The sequence below is a fragment of the Pseudoliparis swirei genome, chromosome 8, assembly GCF_029220125.1.
Source record: "Pseudoliparis swirei isolate HS2019 ecotype Mariana Trench chromosome 8, NWPU_hadal_v1, whole genome shotgun sequence".
NCBI classification, from domain to species: domain Eukaryota; kingdom Metazoa; phylum Chordata; class Actinopteri; order Perciformes; family Liparidae; genus Pseudoliparis; species Pseudoliparis swirei.
This window is the reverse complement of record NC_079395.1, coordinates 13,082,452-13,108,949: the sequence shown is the minus strand read 5'-3', so window position 1 is coordinate 13,108,949 and position 26,498 is coordinate 13,082,452. Positions and strand designations below refer to the sequence as shown.

The window sequence follows — 26,498 nt, the reverse complement described above, 5'->3', positions numbered from 1 at the left end:
TTAATTTCCATTTTCATTTATAAATCATAATTTACTGATGTTTTGTCATCGACAGTTTGGCTGACCTTTCAACCGGAAGTTGGGATATCAATGATCAGCAAGGGTGAAGAAAGTAAAGATAGAAAAGCTGCATAAACTCTTCAGCTACATTAGGGAAGATCATGAGGTTCATGTGTGTTTTGGGATATAAATACCTTTTACATAACTCACTCAACCTTTTGCTGACCTTATGCTCTCTGCGTGATGTTCAAAGCATGATATGAAAGCAGAGAACAAGTGCTATTGTCATCTCTGCACGAGACCCTCATCAAAACCAGTCGGTGTCTAGCTCAGCAGCAGAGCCAGACAAAGCCAGTCAAGGACTAGAACCTCCCATGAGAGTTCAAGCCTGTCACCCCTCACGGAGGCCAGCTGAGTGACGACCACTGGCCATCTCCCTCTAGTGGCGAGGAAAGGAGATGCAAGAAAGTGTTTTGGGTCTGCCTCTGCTCTGGAGCTTTGGCTAAGAAGAAGTTTGAAACTTTCAATCTGATGACAAATATGTCTAATTTAAAGAAAATAAGTTCCACTAAATGGATGCCAATTTCCACCAGAAAAAATAAAAACAATGAGATGAAAATGTAGCTCTAATAAGACAAATATCCCCCATGTAAGTCATAATTAAGAGATAAAAAGTAATAATAACCATAAGTCATAATAATGAGATAGAATGTCAAAATGATGGGATAAAAAGTCATAACTATATCCCTATTATCTTATCTGACAGTTCTCTTCATGGTTTCGCCGGTCTAACCATGTAACCGATATGCAAACATTAATACTACTTTTGACTTTTGTAAATGTTTGATGTTAGATTTCATCAGACGGTCTTTTAATTAGTCCAACGTTTTAGCTAACCAAATAATATAATTGCTCCTAATGTAGCTGTTGCATGTGTTTCTCAAAGGGGCTAACGTTACATCAGACCCCACATAGCCCTATAATCAAGATTTGGTAAGTGTCATCACAGTAATACCATTCAAATGTAACGCGGGGCTACAGTATGTTGAGAAGTAATGCAGATATTGTAACTGTACACTTAGTTGTCGTCTAACGTTTAGACAGAAAGTGTGTCATCAAAATAAAATTTAGAGAATGAAAAACAACAGTGAGTCTCATATCGCATATTTAAGGTTCCAGCTCAACTGCTGGACCCTTAAATGCAACTTAATGACTTGGAAGACACGATGATGGATTAAATAATGAATAACTTCATATTGCTATAAACAATTTATATACGTCACCTTACTGAGTCACGATACGATTGTGTCTCTACACTGCCATGTTTAGCTATTTGTTCAGTACACTTGTGGTGAGTTGACTCATAAACCTTTACGCACATCTAATCTTATTCACACTATATCAGGAGGTGTTTTTGAAAAATATCAAGGCGCCTCATCCCCTCACCAGCCTGTGCTTGGTTTACTGGGCCTCAGTGACTGTGTATTAACCTGTTATGTCGTTGTACTTCATTAAAATATACAAAATGACTGAAATCTTTGCTTACAGTTTAAATTTGACAGTTGCCTCATTTGTTTTGCAGTGGCTCTAATTAAACACAAAAAGACCCACTTTGTGCTTTATTAGACCAAGAAAGCACAAAGTTGGTAATTGTTGTGTTATTGGATTGGATCAAATGTATTGTCATTGCACAGAGTACAGGTACAGAGGCAACTAAATGTATTCTCTGCATTTAACCCTTCCCTAGTTATTAAGGAGCAGTGGGCTGCAGTGAAGCGCCTGGGGAGCAACTGGGGGTTCAGTCTCTTGCTCATGGACACATCAACTTGCAGCTAATGGGGAGAGCGGGGATCGAACCGACGACCTTGGGGTTGCAGAACGACCCCCTTACGATTTATGATCATTGCCGTATAATTGTGACCAAACTAAATACTATATTTATACTATTTCCATCAATGAGCGTGTTTAAAGTTAGTAGGTCATTTCTGTGCATGAAAAAAGGAAAAATACTGGGAATGTTTACATGGTCAAAATATCTGACAGGAAAAGGGAAACTGCAAGTTGTTTCTAACAAGATGTTTAGTGCTGAGATAAATCAACAAATAATATATAAATGTAATTCCAAGTCTTGACTATATATTAACTGTAATAGATAATTGTACAATAAAATATTAAATCAAACTGGATCAAAAACAGACGTTTTTGTATCTCTTTATGCTACAGTACTTAGTTCTGAAATACAGAGAATTAAGTACATAAACATGTTGTTTGAACTCAATTCAACCTCATTAAGTTCTTCCAATGAGGCAAATAATGGAGAGTATTTGTCATGAAGAGGATATGACAACAAGGCCATTACAGCGATAGATGTACCTCTTTCTACAATACCTGCACAATGTAATTTTAACATAAATTGCAATAATATTTCACAGCTATCGAAATGTGGTCAAAGAGCCCACACATAAAAATAGTTTTTTCCATCATTATGTCATGCCTTTTATTATCAAAGTATCTGCACAGAACATAGGCAATGACTTTCTTACACATAATGTGTAGCTCTTAAACATAGTCTTGGGCAATCACCTGTATGTATATGTATACATTACCTGTATTGTTTGAAGAAAACACAACTGGATGGAGGACTTGTCCAGGAAGTTGTCTGAGAAGTAGCCATCTTCTCTCAGTTTGTCAAATAGCTCCATCCACAACTGGACACACTCACTTATAAAGATCATCCACCATCGCTGCATCCGCTGGTCCCCAGTGCTGCAAAGGTTAGGCGGGCCGTCTCAGCTCGGGTCTCTGAACAATGTGAAAGCTGCTGCATTTCAGCCATATGTCCATTTTCTGTTCCTAAATCAAGTCTGAGTCTGGCAGGTCATCCCCCAGCATTGATCACAGCTTCCAGTAGCCAGCCACGATCTTTAAATCATTGTTTGTTTTCTACGGTTCAAACCATCAAATCATCTTTCTGGAAAACCCATCAATGCATCCACTGATTGCAATTCCAAATGTCTTAAGCATGTCGTAGCCATCAATGCTCTTTGCTTCAAACCCTTTCTAGTGTGCGTTTGCAATGTGAATTATTAAGCAATTGTGAATTGGCAAGAAATTGAAGTATTTCATCTGTTGTAAAGCCATGTGTAAAGGAGTCTTCAATGTACTCACACTTTATTTATATGTCAAATATAGGGTAACTTATGCCAAAGAGCTGCTTCTGACTGTTGTGGTTAACTATCTAAGAATTTAATCTTTTTATCTCATAATTATGACTTACTATCTCATAATCATGAGTTTCTATCTCATCTCTTATGACTTAGTATCTCAGAATTTCGACTTTCTATCTCAAAATTATGATTAACAATGGGAATATTTGTATTATTACAGCTACATTTTCATCTTATCTTTTTATTTTACTGACGTAAATTACTTGAGACTGTAATAGTATTGCATTTGAAAATGTGCGCATTTGCATGGATATGCATATAATGATTTGCATTATTTCTGTGAGTGCATGCGAAACCACACTCAACAACATTAGCAGTCAATTATATAATGCCATTTAATAGCAGTACTCCAAAGATTGATGGTTATTATAACAGCAGTATCTTAACAACTGCAAAAAACTCAGCAGGCATCAGTCAAATGAGAAGGCTCAGTTCTGGCTGAGGTCAGGCCTGCGCCTCTACTCTAATAACAGGAAACAGCAGTCAGCCGGATTCACGTAAATACTGTACATACATCTTATTCACAGCATTGTCACTGAAAACAAAAACAAAAACAAAACCTCACACTGCAAACACAGTCCTGTTTCAGAAGAGCATGAAGGATCCCACCCCAAACTGAAACACTATACCTACAGATGAATATTTACACTATTCACAAAGGATACAGAACAGCTCCTTTATCAAAATGCAAAAACAAACAGAAAAGTTGTTGTGCTTTTCCTTATTACTGCACAGTATAATGACTATAAACAGAAAAAAGGATGACTACATTCATTCACTCACAATACTGACAAGTAGTTTCAAGACCCTCCAGTATGGCAGTCGACAGACAGACAGTCACTACACGACAGAGCACGACAAAATGGCCCAGGATCAGGACCGACGTGACACTAAATGAGATACGCAGGGTTCCCTCACAGCATTTCAGTTCATTTGAAGGTTTGCTTATGAACTACTTATACATCCTTATTATTACATATCAGAATAAACATGGCTAATGGCATCGGTGAAGGCATTACAGTATAATCATGAAGGGCATGACAGAGAGTCTGCATCCAGTCTCACGTATTTACAGTTTACACAAGTGTGACATGGAAGTAGTCCACAAACAGACCCCCAAACACTGCTGGTAGCGCTCAGTGTCAGCAGCATCCAGACACACAGGGGGAGCTGAAACAAACGATTTCAACAGTACAAGCTGACATCTAAATAAAAAAATAATATATAACATTCAGCATGTAAAGGTCAAAGGCACACGTATCACAAGTCTACTGCAATAAGTGAGTTCTCCAGGACCGCAGCACACGAGGTGTGCTGCTGACTGAAATGGTCTTCATGGCACTTTAAAACAAGTTTCTCTCAAGTTTTTTGCTTTCGTAATCAGGCATCAGTAAATCATTCATGGTTTTGGCACGAAGATGTAAGAAAAGAAAAAAAGTAGTGTATTTGTGATTTCATCCTTGAAGCGGTTTGATATGAAACTTTAAGATTCTCCGTCATATATTTAGCTACAATGACATGATTTGTGTGTATTTCTGTTTGCAAGCAAGTGCCTGATTTTTTTGGAGTTACTGTTCATCTTACATTATCATTTTCATCTAAATTAAAGTTTACTATGTACAGATAAACCACATATTGCTGCTCACCAGCACAAACGAGCATTCATTTGCTCATGAAAATCAATAAATCATCACTATCTTCCACTGTCGGTTGTGAAGTCTCACTTGCTTTTTGCTTCTTCATCTTGTCTCTTTTTTTCAGGACTTCCATCTCTTCGTTAACACACTCACACCGTGTTGTGTTGATCTAAACGCCGACCATTTTGTAGCACTGGACAGTTTGACGGGCTGAATATATGGTCCCATTTGCCTGCTGGCAACATTTCCATTAACCCTATTGGCTTTGCGTTAGGCCAAAGGTTTCAATCATCACCACGACTGTAACTGTCACTTTGTACTTCATCACGTCCGTGTGACCGTCACCCACTGTGGGCTCAGGTGGACATTTTGCCTAGTAAAAACGGACTGTGTTCTCTAATTCCGCATTAATAAAAGTGTGTGTTTGTTTGTGGAAAAAAAACCCCTAAAGTGACAGTGAAGGACAAGGTGTTCGTATATTACAGTGCATTTACTATAAATCCTCTAAATCACTCTCTTTCTTCCTTTCGGTCCAGTTGTGGTGTGCAATCTCCCCAGACGTCCTCGTGGAATAATTGATCATCTAAGAGTACATGGTGCGTAAGGAGGAAAACGAAGAGAGCGATGGGCGGCTAAGATGCCGTCATTCCAGAGACCATGCGGTTGGCAGAAATAGTGCTGACGTGTCAGTCCCGCTCTCTGCTCTCCCAAGACGTGAATTATGGTCCCATATCCCTTTGAGACAGGCTAGAGGCATTTGGCACGCGTGTGCTTCTCGTACACATTGAATACTAAATCCCCTCCGTCACCTGTACAAAAACATCTCTGCATCGACTGTATGTGTGCAGCAAGGAGGAGAGAGAGGAAAGAAGAAAAATAGAGGATTTTGCGTTTCCTCGTCATCCATCATACATTTGTGTTCACAGTCTGTTCTCTGTCTGATGAGTCACCTGCAGCTTCTACGGTGCAAAGATTTCTCGGTTTCACTTCAAGTACCTCGCAATCAGACCAACAGGTAATGTAGCAGAGAGCAGATGGGGAGGGGGGGGGGGGAGGGGGGGGGGCGGTCTTGTTATTGTTATCCAAGATAAGGGAGGCAAAAGGAATCCCGCTTCTATAGCTCTGCGGCCTCGGTTAATCTGCACAGCCTCCAAGTGCCATGTCCAACTCTGTCTCTGTTGCCTCTGCCCCCCTTTCTGCTGTTATCATTTCCTTCTTTCTTTCCTCGACATGCTCTCTCCTCCCTCATCCTGCAGCTGCTGAGTAGCAGCACGACGGAGGCAACTCTGCAATGCAGACACAGCAACAACCTCAGTCCATCTGACCAATTAGTGTGAGCCAGGATATGAGTGGCAGACCCAGCAGCCAGTCATAGAGAGAGACTCCTCTTGGGGCGACGCCTGGAACAACGACAGAGGAGCTCAGAGGGGTTGACTAACAAATAAAGATGAAGGCAAAAGAGAAGGGAAGGCAGATGGGAATGGACAGAATGAGGAGGGGAGAGAGAAGAGAGATCTATGTAAATTAAAAAAGAGAGTTTCAGACATGGAAACGCTCCCATCCACTTCACTTTCTCAAGAGTCACTGGCCAGTCTGAGTCCTATCGCTGCAGTTCTTCTTACTCATCAGCTGGCTGAGATCCACCAGCTCGCCCAGCTCCCCTCGCTCCAGGGCCCCTCTCAGCAGAGCCCTGCTCAGCCCGGGGGGGTGTTGCTGGGACATGTAGGTCTGGCCACTGGGAACGGGCATGGTGGGTGGAGGTTGGGGGACGGGGACCATGCCGTGGCTGCTTAGGATGTATCCTTCCGGGGCCGGCCAGCGCAAAGGCAGCGGCTCGCCATACCCCATGGGGGCGCTGGGGGCTGAAACCACCCTCCGGCGCTCAGGCGAGTCCTGGGGGGTCATGGGGTATACATATTCTCCTGCGGATTTCCGGAGAGGGGCTTTGGGCGTCCCCTTCACTCCTTTTTCTTGCCTGCTCAGGCAGACGTAGTGCTGGCGTGGCATATCATTTACCCGGCTCTCACCACTGTGTCTCCCGCCTCCCCCCTGCTGAAAGAGTCTGGTGGTCAGGTAGACGGAGGGGGGAATGCGGCAGGGAGAGCCCAGACCGACTGAGCCGCCCCCCAGGTACGTCTGGCTGGTGTCCCACCCTCCAGAGTTGGAGTCGGACAGTCGTAGGCCTCTGCGTTTCTGCTGGGGCGTGTGCTCCGGGGTTGGCAGGAAACCCGGGTCGAGCTCTCCTGACTTCACCCATCCGTTGGGCATGACAAACAGGGTTTCCCCGCCCTGAGTGCAGGGGCGGTCCCCACCTCCCTGTCGTGTCACACTGAGCACGGAGCCTCCCATGTCAGCGCCGTTATTCAGCAGGCCTCTTTCACGCCGCTGGATAGAGGACTGGGAGGTGTTGCCGTGGCGACGGTTGGTAGGTTTATGGGCCATGATCCAGCAGACGGCGAGGCCAGAGAGCGCCGCCCCGATGGTGAAAGCGGACACAGCAGACGCCACCAGCAGGTTGAGGGAGACCAAGCTCTCCGGTTCAATCAGCAAACTCTGCTGCAGAATTCCTAAAGATTAAGACACGATTACAAAGATGACATTTAGTGGAACGGTACGAAGGAAACTGTCTCCCGATGTCTGTCCACAGGGGGCAGTTTTAAATGATCATTACCACTGTGCTATTCTGCTACTCTGTGTTTTTCCTCCTCACAAGATAGAATAAATCAATAGCTGCAATAACACTTATAATTGGTGAACATGGGGTTCAGCTTTATAGAGTAATTGTCTTTAAAAGGAGCTTCACTCCAGTCAGGCCTTGGGGCTCCACCGGCTCCCGGTTCAGAGAGGCCTGCACTTGTCATCAGCAGAGCTCAGACCACAGCAGCTGATGCTCTTTTTCTCCTCTCTCCTCTCCACCTCACAACTTTCCATCCTGCAGGCCGGTCAGTGAGTCTTTCCTCGGAGCAAAACTATTACCTCAGTGTTTCCACCCAGCTCTAATCACTCCCATCTGCAGACGCAGCAGCACATGCCGGTCCCTGGCTCGGCCTCTGCTGCACATTCACCACTCGGATTAGAGCGCGGCCTCCCTGACTTCTACTGTTATCAGTTTCTAAGTGCAGGTTCAAAACAAGAAGCCTATACATCTTTAAAACAAATGAGTTTGATAAAGGCGTGGAATGTGCTAGGTATTTTTTTCCTGTTTGAAAATGTGGATCTACCCAAGTGTTTAAAAAACCCAAATGGGCCTAAAACAGGCTCAACAGTTCAGAATGAATCGGCATTAGAGGAAAGTACTTTTATTTTCAATCTCAGGCCCCCTCTCGCACTGCTGCGGTGACATCTGAGCCTCACAACAGAGGTGACATCAGTATTTTATGCTCGGCTCTTCCAGCCTCCTCCCGGTTACCCTCGGTCATTCCTCTCTCAGATGTTCAGCTTTGAGAGAACACCGCCTGGTGACCTGGAGGATGCTGCATCGCGCAGTCTAGGACTATTGTCCACCAGCAGTTACACTTCTCCCTCCCTAATTAAACCGTCTCACACTCGGAGCGTTTTGACCTGTAAGCAGTGAGGTTGAAACCAAAATCCCAGTTTCACTCCCACCTGATTCAGCTCTGAAAACAAGACACCAAAACACTCCGTTGCTAATATAATGGCTGAGTGGATCTTGCTGAGCTGGGGAGGAAATCCCATTATACCTATAATCATATAAAATGTGCTCAATTCCAGAAATTGTCTTACATTTGATCTCACATGGAAGTACAGGATCAGAGTTGTTTTTTTTAAGAACAAAATGTTCAGTGACAAGCAGATAAGTGTAATGAGGGATTCAGCCACTAGGGGGCGTCTGCCCTCAATCCGCTGCACACAGCCATAAACATAAATGTCATAGTGCTGCAACCTACCATCGCAGTCGCCTAGATGGGAGGTGGTGTTTCCATATTCCACATCTTGTTGAAAAGGAAGCCTGCAACACACACAGATCAGCACTTCAGATGTCAATATTTCTCTTTCTATACAAACATCACCCGGTAGGAAACATGTAATTATAGTGCCTTTAATTCATTATATACGGTCACAGTGTGTCATCTCTCATGGACGACTGTTTACAGAACAGAATAGAAATAAATGCGACATGAACATGTTCACATTTGCATGCAAACTGTACATTAATGGGGACATTTGTTGATAGTTAGCAATCAAAGTGATATGGCACATATTGATGCATCAGCCAGTGTAATGGGATACACTATTGATTTTCTCCTTGTGCTTTACTATCATCCCTCAAGGAGGTCAGAGGTCAGGGTCAGGCACAGGAAGAATTGCGATACTGCGTACAATGTTTGACTATACCAATAAATCTTCATTTTGTTTATGGAAATATGAATTTATAAAAGAATGATAGTCATAATGTTTCAACTATTTTGTATTGATTAAGGTTGGTATTTAATACTATAGCTCATGCTAAATAAAATAATATACACCAACACATCCTTACTGTTTTAATTAGCTTATATTGAAATAAATAATACATGTTTACATATTCATAACAACATTTTACCATTATTGTACAGCTTTATTTAAACTTTTTGATGGAAATGGGAAAAAGACCAACTGCATGGAATTACAATGAAAGCCTCAAATATTAATAAGTCAAAAAAGAAACCTTTTTCACTTAACTGACTTATATCATTTAATATGTCCTTATGACCTTATAGATGTACCACTCTAGTGTTTTCTTATATGTAACTATAGAACATTGAATGTGTTTGGCCATTTCTTAATATTTTCTTACATTTCCCCCCAGTTTCATTTGCATTACTGACCAACAAATGTCGTTCTGCACAATATGTATGTTATTTCTGTTTCTTTTGTCTTCTTACATATGTGTTGCATTCATGAGAGCTTGAATCTACATCACTCAAACTACAAGAACACAGTGCTTTTGTTTAGCATTTATTCTCCTTATTTATCTCCGATAAAGTCCATATTCAATACTAGCTTACTTGCCGGACCTTCTCATGTACAGCATACAGGAATGTTGTAACTTTGCCAATAAAACTCTCCACATATAATATCTTGTTCTGAGTCTTTAGATAGCAGGTGTGCTGCATGTGTGTGTGTACATGTTGGAGTGTGTGTGTGTGTGTGTGTGTGTGTGTGGTGCTCACCGTGTGCCTGGTCTCAGGAAGGAGCAGGTGCTGCCTCGGGTCCAGCCACAGTACGGGTCCCTGGAGGCGAGACAACTCCTACACGGCAATGAAAATAACAAGTTTAGAAAGTACTGACCTGATTTTCAGAGTGGCCATTTCTATCATTCTTAGCAGGAAACTCTCCTTGGGAAATTTAGAGAAAATCAAACTGGGCAAAAAGTGTTACAGCTATATGTATTTGCATGGAGTTAGCTTGTTTATTGTACATCTAGCTAACAGGTAAATAGACACAGGGAGCCATTGAAACCCGAAAAGATGAACCGCTGGTTGTCTCTATTGACTCATGATCTCAATTTGTTATTTGATCATTTGTTTTCATATGTTATGGATCACTGGTCAAATGATGAATCCTCATCTGGTATTCATCCCAAATCATCATACAAAGAAACATTGAGGGGAAGAAAAACACTCTTCAAGACAACAACAGGTGACAGTGTGTCACTTACTTCATGCAGCGTGAGTGGAGGTGGCAGCGAGATGTGGGCATCCGGACCAGACAGGAGGGGAAGGCCAGCAGCAGAGTGTGACTGGTCCGGTCCAACGACAGAGACAAGAGCTGACGAGCCGGAGGAGAGTCCTCCCCACACCTGGAGACAGCACGACACAGAAGAGTGAAGACGGGAAACAGAGGGTAAGGAGCCAGCCGAGAGAAGACGACGTACAGCCTTTGGCCTCAAAGGGTCAGAGGCCTCATCTGTAGCTCAAGTGACAACATCTCATGACCTAACCTTTATACAAAGAGTCACACAATCAGTACTGTTTGATCTCGGCCTGCTCAGACACAGCCCCGAGGAGCCAGAGCTGTGTGGTGTGAAGCAATAAACTCTCTTTTGTGTAAACTGTCAGTGGATGAAGCCAAAAGTCCTTTTTTTCTGACCAGGTCCATCACAGTAATACATAATACAAATAATACACATTTAAGTTATAATGGCTTTTTGCTGCTTCAAAAAGTTGGAAAACCTCAAAACAGGAACAGTTTGTAGATATTATGATTACAACAACAATAAAAATATTTTTATTTTCATCATGAAGACCAATAGAGCTGAACGGCAACGAGGCGACAACCTCTTGATCTGAAAAAGGGAAGCCAATGCATCAGTGCCTTAAACTTGTATTATTTATAATAACCATCAGGGGGTGACTTACTTCTTCTGTTGCAAAAATAAATCTGATTGTATGAAAGTCTATGAGAACATTTTCCGACTTCCCAGTGAATTTATAAAAAAAACGAAAAACATTGTACACATTAGTTCATGGTCTCAATTGCTGGTTTCAAGTCTCCTTCATTATTACATGTGGTTCATTTAGTAAATGATGGTCGCATTAAGAGTGAAATCGACCATAGAGCAGGGTATGCATTGGGGTGTGGCTACCTTGTGACTGACAGGTCGCTACCACAGCGCTTTCCGGTCTGCGAGTCATCAGGTTTTTTTTGTCTTGGAACTTTAACCCGTTCACAGTGTGTTTTCAGTTCATGAAAAATATTTGTATCATTTCATCGCCTAAAATCTTTGTTTTCAGTGCTTCAGCGTTGGGTTGTATTTATCTCCACCCTCTTGTGTCACTTCTGGTTGTAAAACGGCGAGATGGCGACGGCCAAAAGGCTGAACTCGAGGCTTACAAGCAGTCCACAAACCTGCCTTCACTTATTATAAACAGTCTATAGATGCAACCTTAAAATCCAACTCTTACTATAGTTGTGAACACAACTGTAACAGATACGGTCAAATAAGTTTTATTAGCTGCGCGTCAAAAAAAGTCCACATGTAGAGACCAAATCTACCTGCAACAACATTTCAATGAAGATCAAGAACGAAACGTCTCGACTCCTACTCACTTCTCTGGGTTGAATCCTTCCACCTCCTCCAGAAACACACTGCCGTGGGAGACAGAATCTCCACTGTAAATGATCAGAAACTTCAGGATGGTTCCTCGGGTCGAGCCCAGGAACAAGACGGTGCGGTTCTTATGGGGACCAGCTTCAGTGTCCACCACCATGGTTGTCAGCTGGTACCTAGACACATCAACAGGGAAACCATATTCAATCAATCATGCCTTTCCCCCCTACCCTTCCTATAAGCTATGATGCACATTTACACTTCAGTTTGTTATGCTATAAAAAGTTCTGCATGGACACTATCAAACACTGAGTCAGTATGCGTACCGTCCCATAGTCTTGACCACCCAAGGTCTGTGCCCCAGGAGTGGAACGGTCTCGTCCATCAGTGGGTGGGTCTTCACAAAGTTCAGTACTTCATCAGGCAGCATGTTGGAAGAGCTATATCTGGATCCCTGCACTGCACACCCTCCTGGTCTGCAGACAGAGAAAGAGACAGAACAGTGAGAGTTGAGGAATGGACAGATCGGAAGAGGATGGAGAGAGCGATAGGAGTCCAGAAAGAGCAAGAAGAAAAGAGCCAGTGGAGTTCTTTTAGCGGCTGCTGGAGCCTGTATGAGAATATTTGCTGAATAGGGAAGCTGCTGTGTGATTGACATCTGGAGCTTATAGCAGGGGAGGAAGTGGACTATATATGTCGACAGATGCTCAGTAAAGCAGCACTGCAGTATTTGGACCAAGAACGGCTCACATACACTTTGCATAACAATACCTCGGTTTCGGCACCGCATCGTCCGGCACGGGAGTCCAAATAGACTCGGGGGATTTCTGCTCTTTGAACCGGCCCTCAAAGACGTGAGCGAGCTGCTGCATGTCAAACACACACACGGCAGAGCCGGGGATGCTACCAACAGAAAACAACAACAAGAGCGTGATGAGAAGGGTATAGCGTTGGTGCTTGTTTGTGTGCACATTGGTTGCATCTCTGTACCTGTTAGGTGGCGTGGAGAAGAGACCCAGCATGACGTCTCGTCCCTGCATGTGGATGATTTTGCTTGTGGCGTGCAAGAGGTTGAAGTAAAAGTGTGAATCTCCCGGCACGGAGCAGTTGAGTCGCGCCTTCAGAAATGTGGTCCACTGTTTCTCGAGGACGCGCTGAGAGCCACCCAGGTCTGCTTTACACACACGAGCCACACGAGAGACCATCACCTGGGATAAAACAAGCACGGGTTAGAAGAATAGAGGGACCATGGAATAAAATAAGAAGAACGGAAGAGAGAGAAAGCACCTTCTCTAGATGGTGAAACTCCATGGCCATCTCTCTGAAGAAGAAATAAATATGAGGCCCCCACTCCATGGAGCTCACAAAGTAGGGCTCTGAAAAATATTATGAGAAAACAAAGTTACACACACACACACACACACACACACACACACACACACACACACACACACACACACACACACACACACACACACACACACACACACACACACACACACATATACAGATCAGTAGCGACGCAGTGCTGGGGGCCAAAAGTAACGATCCGGGGCCCGTGACATGGAGCTGTAATAACAGTCACATCTAAATGGGTCGATGCTGTCCACGGGGCTTGCTCATCAAATATTCATATCCTGTTAATTTTATTATCTTGGACAAGACAATATATATTATTTATCATTTATTCATCTAGCACAGTTGCAGCGTTGACCTGCCCCGCCTTGTTTTTTTCACATACTCATAAACTCACTCTGTTAAAACCGCCAAACTAACCTAAATACATCACATCCGAGTGTCAAATTAATCTATTAAATGTAGGTTTTTTATTATTTTTGGTTATTATTTAGCTCCATAAAAATATTGCCGCAATAATTTCAGTTTTTAGTAAACTATTGCAAATAATAGTGATGGTTACTGATATTTGTTTCGGTATTATCAATTGCAGGTGTCTGACGCAGGAGAGTCTTTTCAATGTTACTGTTTCTAAAAGTACCTCTGAACCATTTGGAGTCGTGTTTGACCGTGCGGAGGGCGGGGCTGTCGCCGAGGCTACGATAGATCACCGCATCGATGGCCAGGAAGTCTGTCACAGTGCCAGTAAAGAGACTTCCATCTGAGGGTGAGAGAGAAGCAGAGAGAGAGAGGAAAGGAGAAGATTAAGAAGAAGAAGAGTAAACTACAGATTGGAGAGATAGCACAAGGTCAGGAAGATTAAAAGAAAACAAGCAATGCAGCGAGAGGTCTGACCATGAATCATTTGTAAAGGTAAATACAAGGGCACAGACGTTTCAATGTCTGGAGCTTAACACTGAGTCTGAAACCCTAAATTCTTCATTCTTTAGTGTGCAAACTGAAGATACTACCTGCAAATAGAGCCACATTGGCATGTCGCGGATCATAAGGGCAGCGTGCCATCCCACTGACAGGCTCTCCCACCATTTCTAGAGTGTCTTTCTGCAAAAAGAAAAATTTATATAGACAGATAAACAAACTGGCAAGCACGCAGAGAGTGGCCGGCTGACAGATAGATGGATACTAACAGTGTAGTTGGCACACAGTGGGTTGAAGGCGTTTGTCCCACATACAAACAGGCCACCATGCTGGCTGAGCAACACCTTGATGAAATTACGGCACTCTCCCTTCAGAGAAAATCACAAAGGAAACGATTAGTGAGGAGGAAACAATCGGGTACAGGGCAACAGCTTTGAACCAAAACTACATTTTAAACTACCATTCAGAGCAATAATAATGCAACGGTGAAGTATGAACACTGCAGTATGAAACTATCCCTAACACCCTCAACCGCCCTCCATCTGGAGGAACAACAGGACAGGACTGTACAGCTGTCTTCACTGAGCTGCTGCTACTGAAACTGAAACGCGATGACGGTGGTCAGCTCCTCCATCTCAGTGTCTGATAGCATGAATTCAAAGATAGGAAAAATAACTGATGGAACTGGAATAAACCTTGATGATTGATTATTTGGACCCATACCTATTGGTCTCAAAGCGGCCCCTGGGAGCAAGCGGCTCAATTTCGGATAATGCGAGCATTGCGGTGTATGTAGCCAGTGTATATCCAGGCCACTACTTTACTCTTCGATCATTGCTCATTGTTTACAGTCTGATTATCAACTTGAGATGCAAAATCGGAGTTGGAGTTGAGAGACAATGTGTGAGAGAAACTTTCTTCAGCCAGTTTACAAGCTGATTTTAAAACAATAAAAAGCTAAATCATTGTCAGACAATAGCCAGTGAGTTCCGAGATTTAATTTCGGTCTTTTTCGCTCTCCTGGCGGACTGCTGAACTGCATTCAACCACGCCTGCTCAAATACGATGAGTCAATACTCCTTGGACCACAAACGGAAACAGAACGCTTCCGTTGTTGTTGTTTTTGTTGTTGTTATTCCCACTATGGCAAATGTCCATAAAAATCCCTCTCAAAGTTTCCCGAAAAGAAAATTATATATTATCGAGAGAAAAATTCCACATTTGATGTGTAAAAAACAGTTTTGATTGGCATTTGGCAAGCCATAAAATAAGGTGCAAAAATACCTCTTTCATTTTGTACCTATATATTCTGGACCAATCAGCTTCTGGCTCTCGCTACAAAGTTACTGTACAGACATGACTCAGAGGTATGAATCTTATCCATCTCTCGGCCAGAAAGCATATGAGTGAAGTGTTATGGTTAGTGATGGATGCTTCCATACAGGTGTTTCAGTTCAGTCTGTTTCCAAATATTGCTTCCACCGTTAATATTAGTAGTTCCATTGTGCTTTCCACACGATGGCAAACACATTTCTAAGTGTCTGCTGTGAAATGTGTTTATTTTTGGACTGTCGTGACTTAATATGCACACTGGCCTAAAAGATAAGACTGTAAAGTATTCTGTGGGTTCTATATGTCAGATGATTCTCAGCTGCATCATGTAACCTGAGCCTTATAATTTGATCTCTTTATGTGAGTTAGTGGGCTGAAGCTTAAACCTCCTATCTTTTGTCTTCATCCTCTTATGCTCTCGCCATCTCTCTACCTTGGGCACATCTTTCTCTTCCTTCTTTTCCTTCTTCCTTTCATTACTTCTTGTTTTGCTCATACATATTTTCAGCTTTCGTCTGTGTTCTCTGAAGCGACACATCTTTTCCTTCCGCTGTCTCTCTGGCTCTTCCTTGCTACCCGGTGGCTGCCCAATTCTCCTGATGTGTTTCTTCCCCACTGTTCCTCCACCTACACACATCCAATCCCTTCCTCTTCCTCAACTGATTTCAATTACTGTTTCCTCCCTGAGGCTGTCACTCTTTCTGCTCAGTTTGCTTTATTAGGTTTCCTCTGGCCTCTTTCTCTTTTTCACGAGATCTGCCCAGATTGGATTTTGCTCATTGCAATACTAAAATTATACAATCAAACTTATATTTTAGGTTACACCCTGTCAAGAAAGCTACCATCCCATCAAATATCTCTCTTCTCTAGATTGTATCACATACCTTTAATATCCCAAAACATTGTGATCTATCATTTCATATACATACATAATTGCCCCAATCTTCTTCCCCACAGGCTCTGGATGAGATATACAGTATATGAAGGACAAGACAATGGCTTTCAAGCTTCATGGATATCTTTCGGCCTGGGCAACGATTCACTGAGCTAATAAGGTTTTGTGTAAATACCATATGCAGGTGCACCCGAAGGAAATAAGGTTTCTATAACAGCTGTAGTGTCTGTCCATGCCTGTGATAGGATTGATGCTGTTGATGCATGTACGTCTCAGAGTGCTGTGTACAAGCACTGTACCTCTTGTTTTCCCTTCATCCGGCACACTCGAATGTCGTTCTTATTGGATTCCCATGTTCGTTTCTGCCAAAGGAACACAGCGAAGTCTGAATCAGTTTTGATGTGTGTTTGTGTACATTTTCAGTTGTAAGTGCATGTTTGGTTTTGTGTGTCTTACCTTGCTGTAGAACATCTCATCACCTGCCATATTATCCAATTCCACTCTGTACAAGTCATCTCTACAAAATACACAACAAATCAGGACCAATACATTACTATACGTGTCTGATATAGAATGTAAACAATAGGGAAGGGGTTAGCAATTAGACCGTTTTTTACCATTGTTTTAATCCGTTTTTTACATGTTTTATTTGTGTAATCAGAATCATCTTGTCCTATGATTTTATCCCACAGCAGATGCTATTTTTCTCATTTGGGAGGCTTACAGAGTGACAGCAACTTAAATGTTAATACTCCTTGTAGAACAGTGGTCTAACTCATTTAGAGTTAAAGTTCTTCTATTGTTGTTGTTGCCTTAGAATTTCTTTTATTATCACACCATTTCTGTTCGACTGCCATCTGTTTGTGTTTTTCATGACACAAATCTGTTGAAACCTGCTAAAGCAGTGCAATTATAACTAAGTTTGAATTCTGTGGTTTCATTTAAATGAGGTTGATTATACAATTTATTTCAGTTTTTTCACGTTTATGCCAAATGATCTTGCAGGAGAACCAGATTTTGGCCAAGGGACCACTATTTGCTACTCCAGTTCACTATTTCATATAATTTATTAGAGTAATGTGAACAAACAGCTTTCACTTGGCATTTAGCAACACGATTAAATGCTTACTCGCGACAACAAACAGAAACAGAAAATGTCCTCTGCAGAGTGACAGCAGATGGAAGCTGAGGCATCAAACGAAGAGCAAAAGGATATTAATGTGAACACGTCAGTAACACACAGTTGGATGTGGTTGCCGTTGGTTACCTGGCTCCTATGTAGAGCGTGCGGTTGACTTGGAGGACCGTCTGGACGTGCAGATCCTGTCTCTGAGCTGAACGATGAGCTCGGCCCAAGAACACTGGATACCTCCGCACAACTGACATGAGCACACAGTGGAGCAGAGTTAAAGACTCGCTGAAGGATACTTTGAGAGTTGATAACAGAGCGAGTCATTCTATATTACCCTCAAAATGTCTATAAGCGTAATTTGAATAGTATCTACAGATGATTGGAGCAGCATAAGTACACTGAAACACTTTTATCCTCTTAGTGTGTTTTGTTTTGCTTTTGTAGATGCATACAGCTCCATAATGACAAAAACTGTGTGCAACCATGACTGTAATTTTACCATAAAAAAGGAATTACCTCCCTCTCCTCCCTACATTTCAGATAAGTGGGAGAGTGCAGATGAGGTGGAGAGAGAAAGTTGCAGTATCGGAGTATGAGAAAGTTTTAAAGTGGAGGACAACGGTCTCCACAGGGAGCCCTCATCATCAGGAGACAGATTGGTAGAACGTCTCATTGTCCTTGACTGCAGGGGAGGGAGAGAGGAGGACGTAGCAATCCATCTCCACCTGTCTCCACCCCTTCTCTCTTCCCTGAACCTTCTCTCTTGTATCACCCCCTCCAATCCAATCGTCTCACACTTTCTCATCTTCCTGGGCCTCTCAAAATCCATAACAATAATTTCTCTTGCTCTCTTTCCTTTCTGTCTTTACATCTTTCTATCTCTCTGATATTTATCAGCCTACAATACAGCCATTGAGAGACAGAGTGAAGTCTCTTCATCTATCTGTATGCCTGGGTAGCTAGAAAGCCGCTCCACACACACAAGCGTTGACCCTTGACCCCCGATTTCCACCACTGCCATGAAGCCATTCATCATGAACGCTGCACATACAGTCCCACCCACACACACACACACACACACACACACACACACACACACACACACACACACACACACACACACACACACACACACACACACACACACACACACACACACACACACACACAGCAGGAAGGAAACATACCCTCTACAGGGATGTAGCTGAGCGGACTGGGTTCCTCTGGGAATGAGCCACCCGCCAGTTGGAGCAGCAGGAGAATAAATGTGACGGGTGGAGCAATGGTCGCCATGGCAGCAACACACAGGCACTGAAGAGAAAGAGAGGGGAGAGACAAATATGAGCGTTATATCCATTATGACATCACGTCAACTGTGTCTGTGTGTTTGTGTGATTGTGTGTGTGTGTGTGTGTGTGTGTGTGTGTGTGTGCAAGAAGAAAGGGTCAGACGTGCAGCAGGGTGACTGCAGCCACCAACCTGGCTTCAGCAGGGAGCTGATGGGTTTCTATTGTCTGCTCACTGGTACAATGGGGCTCTATTGTCAACTGTCCCCTCATTGTCAAACATTTGGAAGCGATTGGGATTCTCACAGTCATATAACACACCAAGAGACAAACCAGTCACAGGATTACAAAGCCACTTTGGGGGATAATGTTCCTTCACTGGATTGTATTTCTGTATGAACATATGGAGGATATATTACTGGTAATGTGTGACAGAAAAAGAATAGCTGGTCTTTAGAGGGAGTATAAGAAAAGATAAAGGGAGTGACTCGGGGAAGCTGGACTTTGTCTTTCGAAAGGTCATAAGTCAAGAATGCTCTAAAAAATCAAGGAAAAGAGGAGAACAAATTATTTGGTGTTCAGTTAAGAGGCCACAACAGGTCACACTGTGCACGAAATGTGCACACACACACACACACACATGAACAAAAAAATAGTCTACAGCCACGCTAGCCGTTGGGCAAGGCACCAGACCCCCAAACCGCTCCCCCGGCATTGTATACTAACTGCACATAGTTCCTAATATTAGGATGGATTAAATGCAAAGGAATACTATCCCTGCGTGCTGTGCTGTGAACATGTGTGGCAATATAAGTTTGATTTTACTTAAATGCTAACATCAGCATTTAGTAGGTTTAATGTTAACCATGTTCACCATTTTAGTTTAAATTTGCTCCTTACCATTCAACACAAAGAGAAATGTTGCAGCTGTGGCCAAAAGAAATGTCAATACTAATGCAGTTATTTGCTCATAAACCAAAGTACTGAACAAATACAAATGTTGATCCTATGGCGGTGAAAAGTCAGGGGATCACTGACGGTAAGTTTGTAGGATTCATCCTCTGGGATCCATGAATATCTGTTAAAAATGTAATGACAGTCCATCCAATATTTAAACATTTAGGTAGAGACAAAACTGGGCGGCCCCACATAGAGGGGTCAAACGGTCAAAAACCAGCTGTGCTGCTGTACATCAACATCTCATTCATCTATAAAACCAAGACAGGGGAATAACACACTGCACATGAGTTACAACCAGTAATAAATTGTAGCAGCCATCAAACACTTTGAAATTCTAGAAGCTTTTCTATGCATGTACTCAAAATTCCTGTGGCTGAGCTACACTGTCTTTGATGTACTTTGAAAAAGGAGAGGAAAGAAAAATAAAGGGAGGAGAACAAAAAGGGCGGAGTACTCCTGGGTTTCTTAAAAAGTGCTAAAAACCTGGACTATATTTGATGAAAACACAAATCCTCAAATCAACCGGAATACCGTGTTCAATGTTTCCCCCAACCCCCTTTCATCCTTCATCGCTCTCCCTCCATCACCTACCTTCTCCCTTCATTTCTCTTTCTTTATACCTCTCAGCTCGTCTGTTCCAGATAGAAATCCTCTTCACAAAGACTGAACACCAGGTAGAGAGGTAGGTGATGGGCTGGTTGCCAAGGTGATGACAACTGCTATTTGAAGCGCATACTCATATACATATGCACATGCACCAGTGTTGCCAGCACAGACTGTGCATGCCTTTGAGTGGCAAGCTGTTTGACAACATCAGTGAGACGATGTGGCTCAGCAGACGATACACTGGGGGCCACTTCAAAAGAAAATTGTAGCCCGGAGATTGCAGGTTTGACATCTCTGAGCCCTCTCCTCATCAAAAGCACTGCAACAGCCTTGAGGGGGGTGGGAGGCTTGTTTAATCTTAATCTACATTGGGATTCCCTGAACTAGAACTGATTGAGTCAGGTGTAGGGGGTCAGCCCCATTTCATTACGGCCATTTCATGAGATTATCAAACCTCAAATTAAATTCTGTTGTCTTGCGTGGACTAAAAGGATGCATATAATTAAATGAAGCGTGTGTTCCAGTGAGCTTAAGCATCATATGTTTGTGGTTTGCACCATGAAATCCCACTGCGTCTTCTCAGAGTTATAACGTAGTAAAATCTGAAAACACGTATAATGATTCAGTGTGATTTACTGTTTCTGAGAGTATCATTATCTCCATCTGTCACGTAATAAACGTCCATAAATTTGATTTGAAAAGGCAGACATTTAGGTTGATATATAGCCAAGAAGAAAGCAATTAACTGTCCCATAAATTTCCTCCAGTATCAAATTAATCCAATTACGAACTGTCCATTCATCCATGTACTGCAGAATGACAATGATAACAATTGGATGATTTGCCTGACTTTTAATAGTGCCATGTTGAAAACGAATTGACTAATATAGACTAATAAAATGCTGTGGGCGATGTAGAACAGTAACAATTCAGACAAAAATGTACATTACTAAGATTGCAACCCTGTAACCCCCAAAAAGACATCCAAACTGTCCAATCAACATCTAACACTCTTTCCTATCCACTCATAAACAGATATTTTGCCTGTGTTGAAAACAGAAATGTGTTTCACGTGTTCATATTCACTAAGCATGTGAATTATGAATCACATGCACATGGATGTCATCACTAAGTAGCCCACAACCAAACATGATGAGTCTCTGGCTGACACCTGCAGTGACTCTGCTAAAAGTAAAGCGAGAAGCGGGGCGTCCCTCTCTCCTTCCACGCTCTGTTCTTTTCGCTCTCACACACAAACACACTTGCAAAAAGCCTTCACATGCTACATACCAGAGGCCTGCGGTCTACCATTGACGTAGCCTCCTCGTTAGAATGTGCATTGATTAAGGCTATTGATCTATAAGATAAACCATCAGATCTGGGCCACGGCCAGCATATTAGAGCTCTGCTGCTGGACAGGGCCATGACGAAAGGCAGTCATTTGAATGCCTCGGGCTATAAACGTGGTTCGGGGCAACGCTTCGACGCACAAGGGTTCTGACTGAGTTCTCCCTGCGGAGCCAGAAGACAGAACAGACGGATGAAAGATAAAAGACGGACAAGGTTTTAGTAAAAGACTTAAACAAAGTGAGAGAGATACCCCCTGATACCGGCGTGCAGCTCATCAAGCCATTAAAAAAATAAATAGACTGCCGGTGACAGAATGAGTGTCATGACATCAAGGTAAGAGAGACGAGTGGAGAGAAGCGAGGGTGTTATGTATTTGTGTCAGGTCTTGTTGGTGTGATAGGATTAAATGGTCTGACACTGACACGGTTATCATGGGACGCATGTAGTGTAATCTACCCTCATCAGGCAATAACCCCATTAGCAAATCACCTGCTAACACTCACATCATTAACCAATCAGCAGGTCATCCGAAGACGCACAATCACCTGCTTTCGCCTGTTATCAGTTTGTTCATATGCTTCGTCCTCGTCAGCCGGGAATGAGCTCCTTTTGATCAAGTCTTTTTCTCCAGTGTGTTTCTCATTCACCTGCCACAGCTGATCCGACAGGAACGATCAGGGTTGAACAGCATGTTGGGAAATTCTACACAGCCCCACAATATGTCAACAAACTATATGAAATATATGTATTTCACATTTACCCATGATTCCACCGTAAAGTGCCTCAGTGGCCTTGAGTGTATATTGGACATGCTTATGTTAGCATCAGGCATCTTAACTATTAAAGCAAGTAAAAATCAATACACTCTCATCCTGCTAAACAGAGACCAAGTAAAAAGCAACATCCCTGTCTGCACTGAGCAGCATTTACTGACCACGAGGAAACACTGGAGCACGAACACAAAAGGCCCCAGCGGACCGTCGGGAGGCACAAATGCACAGCTCAACCCAACCCAGCCCGCTGTGGTCGAAAGGCTCGAGTCATGACTTACTGCAACCAACTACAGTACGGCAATGCATTAATCCTTTGATGTGTGAGTGTGTGAGTGTATGCGTGTGTGTGTGTGTGTGTGTGGGTGTGGGTGTGTGTGTGAGTGTGCGTGGATGAATGTGTGTGAGATAGATATTGGAAAAGAACTTCTCTCCGTTCATGTTGATATTTTCCTCGTCAACAATCGCCCTCCGTCTGTCTTCCCCTCTATCTGTCTGCCTGTCTGTCTTTTTCTCTGCCTGTCTGTCTTTCCCTTTGTCTGCCTGTCTTTTCCTCTGCCTGTCTGTCTTTCCCTCTGTCCGTCTGTCTGTCTTTCCCTCTGTCCGTCTGTCTGTCTTTCCCTCTGCCTGTCTGTCTTTCCCTCTGTCCGTCTGTCGTTCCCTCTGCCTGTCTGTCTTTCCCTCTGCCTGTCTATCTGTCTTTCCCTCTGTCCGTCTGTCTTTCCCTCTGCCTGTCTGTCTGTCTTTCCCTCTGTCCGTCTGTCTTTCCCTCTGCCTGTCTGTCTGTCTTTCCCTCTGTCCGTCTGTCTTTCCCTCTGCCTGTCTGTCTGTCTTTCCCTCTGTCCGTCTGTCTTTCCCTCTGCCTGTCTCTCTGTCTTTCCCTCTGTCCGTCTGTCTTTCCCTCTGCCTGTCTGTCTGTCTTTCCCTCTGCCTGTCTGTCTGTCTTTCCCTCTGTCCGTCTGTCTTTCCCTCTGCCTGTCTGTCTGTCTTTCCCTCTGTCCGTCTGTCTTTCCCTCTGCCTGTCTGTCTGTCTTTCCCTCTGTCCATCTGTCTTTCCCTCTGCCTGTCTGTCTGTCTTTCCCTCTGTCCGTCTGTCTTTCCCTCTGCCTGTCTGTCTGTCTTTCCCTCTGCCTGTCTGTCTTTCCCCTTGCCTGTCTTCCCCTCTGCCTGTCTGTCTTACCCTCTGTCTGTCTTCCCCCCTATCTGTCTGTCTTTCTCCTTGCCTGTGTGTCTTCCCCTCTGCCTGTCTGTCTTTCCCTCTGTCTGTCTTTCCCTCTATCTGTCTGTATTTCCCTCTATCTGTCTGTATTTCCCTCTATCTCTCCCTAGCTGCTGCAGCCACTCCACTCTGTGCCTTTGTTACCGTAGCAACCAATAGCAAAGCTCGGCAGAGATGTTCTCTTGCAGTGGACGTGAAAGCAGGGCGGGTTCGCCCTGTAACACACACGTGCGTACATGTGTGTGAGAATGCACACAGCGATGCGTTCGCTTGAGCTTTAACCCGAATCCCAAATGTACGTCCACACGCGTGTGCATGAACACATTCGTCACAGATGTCTGGGGGTTGGGAGTCCCCCTTTCTCAGGAGGGGGATGGGGGAGCTGCAAGCATTTTGTGTCCCCATTATCCACACGCTGGCAAGACAGTATCGCTCATTTGAAATCAATATGTCAACAGTGAAATATGTCCATTGAAAACTCAACAATACGTTTATTACACATTTGCTCAGAAGAGATATATTTACTGCTCGGCTCTTCTTTACGTGGGGTTTCCCCTTCAACAATGTAATATATCAGCTGACTCTCTGTAAGCTAAGTCGGTGATCATCTGTATTTATGTAAACCCACTCAGACTCATTAAATTACATTTTTTTGTTAAAAAAATAATAATTTCACACATAAAAGACTGTGTGAAATCTCTCTTTCTAAGTGATGCTCTTTGTCAAAAGAAAGCATTCATCATTTCCTTAATTATTATGACTTGTTGGTTGATTTGCAAAATTGAAACAGACGCATCAAGAAATTTAAACATAAAGTCTAAAACTAGATATGATGTATCGACACAAAGACTGTGCTGAGTTAGAATCCTTCACGGCTCTTCATTTGTAACACTTGCTCCTTGAAGACGGTATGCGGGCTAAAGCCTGGAATAAAAGATGGCCTGAGGGTAGAAACACAGACACGGGCTAAACTTGGAGAAGTGGGTCACCTTCACACTTCAAGACACCACCCCACAAGCACGACAGCTTCATTACAGTAATGACTTAAAACAGATCTCCACTGAAAATGGACAGGCCGTGAACAAAATGTGACCGTAATACGGTGCAGTGATGAATCCAGTAGAGCTTTAATATCGTAGTAAAAGTTCAGATTAACATTGTTTGACTCCACAACGTACCTCTATCATCACATGTCCATCAACAACCCCTTGAGGTGCATTGTGGGCATTTAACAGACGTTTCGACTATGTTGTAAAGAAGGATGTTTTTTGGAGCTTGCATTAAGGATTGCTCTTTGGTGTCGTACATCTATTTCCTTTCATTCACCACCAAAAAAAAAGAAGTTTAAAAAGTTAAATTAGAAAGAATACAGTTGTGCTGACTGGAAAAAATATATGTTGTGAATTTTCTCTCCTTTTTAAATCAGTATTCATGAAGGAAATAGTTATTTCACACTGGTGTCAGCGCTCAGCTGGTCTAAAGAAGGTCCAGCAAACACATTAATCACATGAATACAAAGTCACATTCTAAGATCTGTGTGTACTTGGCCCACCAGTCTTCAAGTATTTAGTGATGACAGTGTTTATAGCTCATAACTCCAATGTTTAACGTCCTTGTAAAAGGAATATTTGTGTGTGAATTGTTTTCCCATATGAGAGTGGTATCAGAGCAAATTCCCCAAAACATCAAACCATTCCATAAATTTCACTTTTCACTGAAGTACTTTTTAAAGATTAAAAGCTCGGTTGGTAAATGCCGTTGAGGTAACTGGGGGCTCAGAGTTCAGAATGGTTGCTGTGGCAATATTTATTAGTGGTATTAAAAATAAAAATACCAATACCGTTATAACCCCATGATGTCTAAGAAAACATGTCGAAGTGAAGAGGAACAAACACATCGGTATGTATTCAGGTAGCCGGACCTGTTCAAATGCACTCAAATACAAACACGGTGAAGAACAAATATGCATGCCCCCCCACACACACACACACAAACAAACACACACACACATCATGCTCTCTCCAGCAGAAGAGTCAAGTCTTTATCTTATCGAGGTGGAGGCGATATTCCTTCAAGTGGCTGTCGGTCTTTTTAGAGCAGGTCTAATCCGAGTTAAGGGAATCTGTCTGTTGCTGTTAGATATCCTAAAATACAATTCGATCTACACGGTCTTCTATATGCTAATGCAAAGGTTACCTCTGCATAGGCTTTTGACGCAGGTTATGTGTGCGTATCTATGAAAAGGGAAAAATATAGAAAGAATGGAGGAAAGGGGGAGCTGCAAAGAGAAGATGGTAGCGCAGGGTGAGAAGGGAGATGAAGGAGGAGAGGAGCGAAGATACAGATACAGAGAAGAAGGGAGATATTCCCCTGGGTGAGCGCCATAGGTAATTAAAACAGGATGGACAGAGCTGGAGTGTAGCCAGGGAGAGCTCCATCTCCCCTCAGACTTCTTCTCCAATCAGGGCTTCTGCCTAAAGCCAAATTGCTAGTTGTGACAGGCACACAGAAGCCTATGGATGCAGAGAGTTATCAGCTTATGGTTAATAGACATGTACCAACACGAACACACGGCTCGGAAACGCAGGTGCAAAACAATCAAACATCGCAAATGACTTTGGGCTTCAAAACAGGTAACGCTCTGGTGCTGCACTGAGACACATGAACACAACACGCACACACACACACACACACACACACACACACACACACGCATGCACGCACACATACACACACGCGCAACCCCCCCCCCCCCC

The 26,498-nt window shown here is 43.1% G+C and overlaps 1 protein-coding gene across 1 annotated transcript; it reads right to left on the bottom strand.

The window, feature by feature from the left end:
* Positions 1–6,445: 6,445 nt before the first annotated feature.
* sema6ba (sema domain, transmembrane domain (TM), and cytoplasmic domain, (semaphorin) 6Ba) lies at positions 6,446–18,853 on the bottom strand. Its single transcript, XM_056420542.1, has 16 exons — positions 18,739–18,853; positions 17,687–17,798; positions 16,876–16,936; positions 16,719–16,781; positions 14,462–14,560; positions 14,285–14,375; positions 13,915–14,034; positions 13,206–13,294; positions 12,909–13,126; positions 12,690–12,821; positions 12,245–12,394; positions 11,918–12,094; positions 10,527–10,667; positions 10,039–10,116; positions 8,773–8,834; positions 6,446–7,431 (listed from the first exon to the last, which is right to left on the bottom strand). The coding sequence occupies exons 1-16, from the start codon at positions 18,842–18,844 to the stop codon at positions 6,446–6,448; spliced, it is 2,685 nt and encodes an 894-aa protein (XP_056276517.1). The 5' UTR covers positions 18,845–18,853.
* Positions 18,854–26,498: the final 7,645 nt, after the last annotated feature.

Excerpts from the sequence above, each read along its gene's own strand:
- sema6ba (XM_056420542.1), bottom strand. The coding sequence starts at position 18,844 with ATGGCGACCATTGCTCCACCCGTCACATTTATTCTCCTGCTGCTCCAA. Across the intron at positions 14,035-14,284 it reads CAATGTGGCTCTATTTGCAG|ATGGAAGTCTCTTTACTGGC; the intron begins GTAGTATCTTCA and ends TCTCACCCTCAG. Across the intron at positions 8,835-10,038 it reads TTCCTGAGACCAGGCACACG|GCTTCCTTTTCAACAAGATG; the intron begins GTGAGCACCACA and ends TGTGTGTTGCAG.